The 9,104-nt window shown below is 46.7% G+C and overlaps 1 protein-coding gene across 1 annotated transcript in view; it reads left to right on the top strand.

The window, feature by feature from the left end:
- Positions 1-1,043: 1,043 nt before the first annotated feature.
- Positions 1,044-9,104, top strand: part of USP6NL (USP6 N-terminal like) — a 117,520-nt gene continuing 109,459 nt past the window's right edge. The window contains exons 1-2 of the mRNA XM_032186904.1: positions 1,044-1,073; positions 6,054-6,143. Of these exons, the coding sequence (XP_032042795.1) occupies positions 6,140-6,143 (4 nt within the window). The 5' untranslated portion in view covers positions 1,044-1,073; positions 6,054-6,139. The remainder of the gene's footprint in view (positions 1,074-6,053; positions 6,144-9,104) is intronic.

Raw genomic sequence — 9,104 nt, 5'->3', positions numbered from 1 at the left:
ATGCAAAGCACGGCATGCATACGCATATGGTGCCTGCACACCCTGAGTGGGAGGACTCCGGCATGGGAAGCTGCTTAAGGAAGGGGTTGGGTTGGCAATGAGGAGCCATTTCTGCTCAGAAAGAGCAGTCAGGCACTGGGACGGGTTGCCCAGGGAGGTGGTGGAGTCACCGTCCCTGGGGGTGTTCAAGGAAGAGGTTGGACGTGGTGCTTGGGGACATGGTTTGTGGGTGACATTGGTGGTAGGGGGTGGCTGGACCTTGGAGGGCTTTTACAGCCTTAATAATTCTGGGATTCTATGATCAAAGCCATCCCTCTTTTGATCCGAGGTGGAATGTGCAATCAGGTTATCCATTTTTTTTGTACTTTTATGCACAGGCTTGTGGAGTTCACCCATAAAGCTGCGTTTCCTATCAGTATCCCATGGTGGTGGCTTATCAGACAGAACCAAAAAAAGGATGGAGTTTTAAAAATGAGCGTCTTGGTAGCTCAGGCAGCACAGCCTAATGGGTATGACGGAAAGGTGGTAGTCCTGCTTTGTGTTTTCCACCTTTATTTCTGAGATTCCTCCTCACGCTCAGTGACACACCAAGGCAGCGGCGCTGGCAGAGCAGGTACTGGCTTGACCCTGGAGCCAAACCCCACAACCCCACCACCTTTCCCATCCTGAAACCCCCACATAACCCAGCCGAGGGCCACCCCAATTCACCACCCGACCTCCCCGACCCCTCTGCTTCCAGGGGGGCCTCGCTGAGGACCCCAAAACGGCTGCGGAGGGAGCAGGGAGCGCGGCCGGGGCCGGGCAGCTCCGCGCCTCGTTGCGAGCACAAAATGGCGGCGGCGGCTCCGGCTCTGCCCTGAGGGGACGGCGCCGGCCGGGGAGGAGAGGGGAGGGGCGGGGGCGGGCAGGGTTTCCATAGCGGCGGCCGCCGGTGTCACACCGGGGCGCTTCCTGGTCGGAGGCCGCCGAGCTCCGGGGCAGCGGAGCGGGTAGAAGGAAGGAGGAGGAGGAGGAGGCAAGGACGGAGGCCCCCGGGAGGAGAAGGAGAAGGAGAAGGAAGGCGGCGAGCAAAGGTAAGGGAGAGGAAAGGTAGGGGCGAGCCGGCCATTGCGCGCCCACCCCCATTTCCCGAAGTGGACCCGGCGGGGTCGCTGGGCGGACGCTTCCATTCGCGGGGCGGCGGGGGGGGAAAAACTGCGGACCTCGCCGTTGAGGCGAGCGGGGTGGGACTGAAGTTCCTCGAGAGCCCGGGGGGGGAGGTGGGCGCTACCATCCTCCCCCGCAGGGGGACCGCGCTGAGCGCACTCCCCCCCCCCCCCACGGCGGGGTCGGGAGGTAGAAGAGGCGGGAGCTGGCTCCCGTAGGGTACTGAGGTGCTGCGGGCTGTTCCATTCCCAAAGCGGGGGGGACCGTGTGAGGAAGGACCCTCCTATTCCTGCCCGGGGGGGCGGTGGGCATCGTGAGGGGAGCCCTGTGGGGTGGGCGCCGTGAGGGGGGTGGCTGAGGGAGCCCCACCTGGAGGTGTCCCGGGGGCTTTTTGTGAGCTTTTAGTGAGGCTCCGGGGCTGTGCAGGGGGAGGAGACCCCCTAAAGTGACCCTTCAGTTTGGTGAGGGGCGCGCAGCCCTGTGAGGGGCTGTGGTGGTCGCCTCAGCCGCCACTGTGGGGTCGGAGGGGGGGCTGTGAGGGCAGCCTGAGGGGTGTGGGGGCACCACACGGGGTGTGGGGGCAGCCTGAGGGGTGTGGGGGCACTAAAGGGGGTCGGGCAGCCCCGTGGGGCTGTCACCACACGGGGACTGACTCCCTGAGGGCCTCCGTCCTGTCAGGGTGTCAGGGCCTGGGTGCGCTGCGAGGCCGTGCCGCCACCCAGGGCAGGAGCGGGGAGGTTTGGGGTGGGCGAAGTTTGGGTGTAATGGGACTTCTTGGCACTGCTGCTCATGTACCTGCTGCCTCGGCTGCTTTTCGTAACGCCTCAGGTATGTGGAGAAGAGTGCCAGCCTCAGAGCTGCAGTCTGGTGCAGGAGGGTCCTCAGCCCTGTGAGCGGCTTTCCACCAAACTTTGGGCTCCATGACTCTCGGTCTGTGCTGGGACTACCAGCAAAAGGAGGAAATTATCAGATGTTTGGCGTCTCTGGGCAATGTGGGTGGTTGTCGGCTGCAGGAAACCACCGCAGTGATTGAATGGCAATGGGAGCGAGACTCAGGTGGTGGCTGAAAAAGCTGTTGCCGAACTCCTGTACCAGCCCTGAGCCTGTACACACCGAGAGTAACTTTCTCCGTGCAGCTTTCTGCTCGGAGCAGGGGGTTGTGCAGAGAGCTGTCTATTAGTACAAAGCTCATTTTTAGCTTTCACTGAGTCAAAGTGGAACAAAGGTGTGAGTCTGCCTTGCTCACGCTGAGCGTATTTTGTGGAGGCTCAGTTCAACGAGAACACTTCTATTAACTCATTTCTCTGTGTGGTTATTTAGTTTGATGCGGAGCCTGCAATCTAGGGCTGCTGCGTGACAGTCGAAACTCAAACTCTCGCAGGCGTGTGTGTTAGGCACGGCGGCCAATCAGCAGTGCCTGAAACCAAAAGCAATTCGCTTGGACGCTTTGTAGTGTAAATATTCCTGCAATGAACAAAGGGGAGGGTGTGCCCTTGTGCTTGTTTCGTTTGTGTTTCTCGGTGCTTCCTCATTTGTGGCTAGTCAATGATTTGGTGAAGGTTCTGAGACAGCAGCAGCCCGACTTTGTTGGGAACGTTGCATTCTGGCTGTAATGGGCATTTTACTCAGCTAGGATGCTCAGAAGCAAGGTGCGATGATCAGAATTTTTATTGTCTTATTTTGCTAATAGCCGTGCTGTTAAATGGCTTAGTCTTGCTTCTTTGTAGCTTCTCTTGTTACTGATTATAACTTTGAAATTAACTCAGCTGGGATGCAGTGGAAAGTCAGCATTTAGCAGAACTGCCTTTTAACCAGCTGTTCATTTGCCCTCAGTATAAGCACGGACACCAATCATTTCAGACTTAACGTTTTGCCAACCAGCTAGCTCTAAAGCTTTAAAACACGTGCTTCTGAAATCTCTGGATCTGTTTTCTTTGAGGGGCACTAACGTCTTGGTTTAAAGAAGAAAGTAAATGACAGTAAAATGCTGCTTTGTGCAGGCAGGCTCCATGTAGATTGTTTTGTCTCTTGAGCGTGCACGTGTGCTGTAAAAGCAGTGCAGTCGCATGCTGTTCCTTCAGTTTCTGGGTCTTGGGAACCAGGGATATAAATGTTTAGTGTTAACTCCTTTAGTATCTAAGTTAAATTGCTGCTACAGCAATGTACTCACAGACTTGACTTGAATCTTTCGCTGATAAATTAAAGGGAATCTCTTTCTCTGGATAGAGTCACTATACGTGGGCTTATAATATGCTGTAACTTCCTTTTACTCTGGTTTTACTCGTCATGCTGAGAATATTGGGTAAAACGGGGACCTGGAATCAGGTGTAGAAACAGATAATTGAACGTGTTATTAAGTATGCTCAAACTTGAAATTATAGGGAACTTTTCCCAATTCTCATATCCCATTGCACTTTTAATCAAAATGCCAGTAGTTTTGCAACTATTGAAGCTGAATACCACAGAGGGCTAGGCAATGTGGTGTTAGTAGGGGAAGTACTGGGTTGGATGCAAGGGTTGCTCTTCAGGAACAGAGAAGGTTCAAAGGTTGGTGCGTGGGTTTTTTATGGGCTTGTTAATGGCAAGAGGATGTCAGCTACTGTCTTGAATAAAAATACAGTTTTTCAAGATGGTATCTGTAAGCAGGACGTTCAGCAGGAGCATTCTTTCTTTCTCCTGTTGCATAATATTTGGTAGTGTTTGTGCACAGGAGAGAACACCACGAGCATTGAAAGCAATCAGGTGGTTGGTTGAGAAAGCGAAGTGACAGCAGTTTGCTTTCCTAACACGCATCCTTAGGAAAAACTTCAATGTTGTATTGCAATAGAAGGTACAGACTTTCTGGTGCTTGGCAGTGCTGACTTTTCCTGACTTTCCAGTACTGCTTGCCGTGTTCCAAATTGCAGATAAAAAAGGAAGCTTTCCTTTTTGGGGAAGTGGGCGCTTTCAAATGGTCTAAGAAAAAAGCCTGCAGGAAAGTGCTCAAGTTAGGAACAAGGGAAACACAAAGCACTTAAGCAGCGATATTTCAAATAAAAAATAAATGTAACTGGAAACCTTTATTGGCTAGTGAACAGGTATTAGCAATAGCTAAACAAAAGATTTAGAGGCAGAAGGCAAAATTGCAAGAACGTTTTATGTATGGAGGTCTGAGTTCAAGTCACCGCAGTATATTGAAACGTTCACTTCTCATAGTTATGGCACAGTTTTGGGTAGCATATAGCTGCTAGATTCTTCACCGCTCGTTTCCTTAGTTTTACGTGACTAGGTTTTATGATAAGATTAATTATGCTATTATTATCACGAAGTGTTTTTCAGAACTGATGCTTTGTTTTTTCCTTATGAGTAGCCTTTTCCTGTAGATACAGACAATAAACCGTCACCTAATGAGATGTCTCTGAGGCCAGGTCGTACTTACAAAATAAGGTGAGGCTGTACTGTAGGAAAATCAGGTTGAATTGGAGAAACCAGTCTTCCGGTTGACTCTGCATAAGGCTGAAGAACAATTTGGGCTCAAAAGCCGTGTGGAGCTCCAACCAAAAGTGCTTTGGACCTGGGTGGCGTGCCATCTGTAAGGCTCGTTTGATGTTCTTAACATAATAACTGTAATTAGGCTGGTAAATGGTTAAATGTCCTGGAAGTTATATTTGCTAATTTTGACATCAGCTGTCAAAAGAAAACTGACAAGGCTGCACTTCTAATGATACGCTTTAACCAGCCACTTGATTTTCGATTAGGCTGCGCATACTTAACCGTTTAATTTAGCAGCCGCTCAGGGAGAATTGACAGAACCTGCAATTCAAACTGTTGCTCTTCAGTGATTGCACCATCTAATGGCTTTGTTCCTCTTTTTTATAATGTTTGCATACATGTTTCTGCAGCACGATACCGTTTTCTTCCCCTATTAAGCCTCTTCCCTCCATTACTTTTAAAAACGTTTGTTGTAAGTTTCAGTGAGTTCTGAAACAGCTTCCTTTTGGCTGTCAGAACATTTTTTTTAAAACTGTTTTTAGCAATTGGTATTATCATCTTCTTGTGATGTCAGCCCAGTCCTATGAAAAGTCATCAGCTTCTTGGCACGTGCTGTAAATCTGTCTTATTGTTGTTATTATTTTTAAGCCTTAGGAGATCAGGAGTGTTGAGACTTGAAATCTGAGTCAGCACGAGATATGATCTGCCTGGCTGAACACAGGTGGTCAGGTTCGGCAAGTTCTCATTGGTTTGAAAAGAGGAAATAAATCAGGCTATTCCTTAACTCTGTGCAGGTATTAGAGGAAAACTTCATGGTTTCATAGATACGTTTGTCTTTCTTTTCCTAATCTCAACTGTGAGGTGAAGTTATTTCAGATTAAGTGTTCTATCAGATTGCTTTTAGCAGCAGGATACAGATTATGCAATATTTTGTAAAAAATGTTCTTGCTGTGCTGTCGTTGTTGAAGATTAAGTCCTGCATGTTTCGCTCCAGGGGAAGCCAGGCCTATTGTTAGCGAATCCATAGCTGCCCTACTTCGGTGCCTTTTCCTCAGTTCAATTAGACTGAATGATCCCATGGCTTACAGTTACTAGAAATTGTAACTTTTGCAGGTTTTGTTTCTGAGGAAGTGCAGGATGCTAGTGCCAACTCAGGTTTATTTAGTAAATTTCTTTGTAGCTCTTGTGTTTCAAAGAGTATCTCTTTTATTGCATCTTCTTGTTAGCTGAGGGCCTTGAGGGAAAATACCACTTTGATAGTGTTTTTAGTTACTACGTCTATATCATAGTCTTTTATTTTCTTGAGAATGTTTCTTATCTTTTGTGTTACTTTTTTTTACCAAGAAAGATTGAAAATATAGTAGGAGAGAGTTTATGTATAACATTTATTTAAAGCTGAAAAATTATTTCTCTCTTTATTTTCCTGCCATCATCAGGACATGTATACCTCTGAGAAACCTTCTCCAACAAGATACCTTGCTTCAAGACCTGCCTTGGATTATATGCAAAGAAGTTTCCAGTCATGAGTGAGTAGATTCCTTTATTAAAAACAAAGATTTTGCTTTTAGTTGAGAAGAAATTTTCTTCTGTAATGAGTTTTGGAAGGTGGTCCTTCCTTCAGAATATTCTACTGAATTTTGCTTCTTCAGTCCTTTGATAATGATGCCAAGATTGGCAGATACTCTTCTTAACCTGCAAAGTTTTGATCAATGTGTGCTCTGTAAGGCTTCTGTGTTGGTAGCCTGGTGTTGTTCTCAAGAAGGTGAGTGCTGAAACAAGCTGACCTTTGTTTCTTTTTTTCAGCGTAAATAAAATACCCAAATGTGAGGGGAAAATGTCTTGGGTTTGCTTAAAAACTCCAAAATATGTGAATGTCCAGTAAATTCAAATAGCTGGTAAAGATCCAAAGTAAAATGAATGGACTTCATTTTATGGGGAAAATAAATTTGTTACTCAAATGCCAGTATAGAGGTCTGATCCCAAAGGAATTTTGGCATGTGTTAGAAAGATATAAGCCGCAGAAAACTGTGACTTAGGATCTGTTTTGGTGGGGAAAAGAACTTGAAAACAGAAGTTCTGTTTCAGACCACAGCTGATGGTTAAGATAATCTCTTCTTAGCAAACTGTTTTGAGTGAATGTCTTTCATAAGTTTTTGTAGATGTGAGGCTACTTAATATAAATTGTGGCAGCAATGTTACCTAGCCTTGCATCGCACAGGAGTAACGATATATCTTCCTGAACATGTGAGCTGTGCTTATAGTACAGCTTAGTTTCAATACAACTAAATCTGTTAGAGAATAAGCATCTAATTCATGGGATAATCATATCCTGTGTTAGTAAAATGAGTCTGTTTGATTTTCTGGCAGGAAGTAACTAGAAGAAAATTGTTGGTTGAATTTCTTGTCAGGGACACTCTTTGTTTTTTTTAGCTTGACATCTGAAAAAAAAAAAAAAAGATGGATGAAATGTTTGGTAATTGCAGCAAAGAAAAAATACACCAAAAAATGACCGAAAGAAGTGGTGAATTTCAGGGTCTATGCTTAGAGCAGTTAGCACTGTTTTAGTACTTTAGTAGCATTATATCTGTTTCCCTTCATATTGCTGTTCACACTTGTTTATTTCCTGATGTTTAAAGTATTTGAAGTTGGGCATAAATGACGACTTTACGAGCAGTAATTCACGTACCTGAATATCCTGACTTGTCAGACGCTGCTATGTTAATCATCATTCATTTTTAGAGCATCTCATGCTGTCATCGCCTAATGGATAGTCTTAAATATATTTGTCTTTTTACCTTTTGAATAATAGCTGCTGTGTTGTGTGACTCACCACGGTTTTGCTGTGGTTTGAGTATAACAAACGATGTCATTACTTGAGCAAAACACCATTGATTTTGATGAGATTTTGACATGATTTTAGATTGGAAAGTCTGCTCTGTATTAGGAAGAATACCTGTGTTCAAACAAAAGGTAACACTTCAGCAGTGCTTTTTGTGGTGGTTAATGATAATGTTAAGCAAAACGCAGTCTCCTGTTTGTGGGAAGAGCACCATGTTCCTGAGCTAGATGAGCCGCTGAAGTCTGTGCTGAGTGATGGGCTTCAAGGACACTACTTGAAAATGCTGCTTTTTTTTAAACATTTGAATTAGAAGAGATTCAATATTTACATTCAGCTGTTCTTGGACTTCTTAGCTTACTGTTTATTTCAGAGAAACTTAAACTACAAGCTCAGTATTCGTAGTTTTGTGCTTCTTTCTACTAAACACGTTATTGTACAAGGTATTTATCATCTTAAGAACATACATTTGTCTGCATACGTGCAGACATGAAAACTTATACATAAAAAATGTGGCAGCTAGAACAGCTAGAAGTGTTAAAGTGATGAGAGTCTCTAACACTCCTGTAAGTCATCTAGTGTAATTCAAAATGAAAATCTATCTAAAAGGAAAACCTAAAATGTCGGGACATCAAACCTAAGAAGTTTAATGTTGTGCTGTTCAGAAAATTCAGACTACTGTTGTGTACAGACTACGTTATAGAATCCTACTTGTTATTTTCTTGTGGTAGAATCACAGAGTGGTTTGGGTTGGAAGGGGCCTGAAAGATAATTTAGTCCCAGCCCCCTGCCATGGGCAGAGATACCTCCGACTAGCCCAGGCTGCCCAAAGCCCCATCCAGCCTGGCCTTGGGCACTGCCAGGGATGGGGCAGCCACAAGTCCAACTCTTCTAGTTTAAAGCCATCCCCCCTTGTCCTACCACCACACCCCCTGATACAGAGTCCCTCTCCAGCTTTCCTTCAGCCCCTTCAGGCCCTGGCAGGCTGCTGTGAGGTCTCCCCGGAGCCTTCCCTTCTCCAGGCTGAACACCCCCAGCTCCCTCAGCCTGGCTCCACAGCAGAGGGGCTCCAGCCTCTGAGCATCCTTGTGGCCTCCTCTGGACTCGCTCTGGTCCATCCCTGTCCTTGTGCTGGGCCCAGAGCTGAACGCAGGCTCCAGGTGGGGGCTGAGGAGAGCAGAGCAGAGGGGGACAATCCCCTCCCTGCCCCGCTGCCCACGCTGTGTTGGTGCAGCCCAGCACGCGGTTGGCTTTCTAGGCTGCAGGCGCACATTGCTGGCTTGTGTTGGGCTTCTCATCCACTAGCAACCCCAGGTCCTTCTCCTCTGGGCTGCTCTCCATCCATTCCCCACCAAGCCTGGATTAGTGCTTGGGATTGCCCTGTCATTGAGTGTGACCATCCAGCTAGTTCCTTACCTGCTGACTGGTCCATCTGTCAAATCTGTGCCTCTCTAAGTTAGAAACAAGGATATCATGAGGAACAGCATCAAATGCTTTGCACAAGTCCAGGTAGCTGATGTCAGTTGCTCTTTCCCTACCTCCCAGTGCTGTAACCCCATTGTAGAAGGCCACCAGATATGTCAGGCACCTGCCCTTAGTGAAGCCCTGCTGGCTGTCCCCAGTCACCTCCTTATTTTCCATGTGCCTTAGC

The sequence above is a fragment of the Aythya fuligula genome, chromosome 1 (genome assembly GCF_009819795.1).
Source record: "Aythya fuligula isolate bAytFul2 chromosome 1, bAytFul2.pri, whole genome shotgun sequence".
Classification (NCBI taxonomy): Eukaryota; Metazoa; Chordata; class Aves; order Anseriformes; family Anatidae; genus Aythya; species Aythya fuligula.
This window is presented reverse-complemented; position numbering and strand designations above follow the sequence as displayed.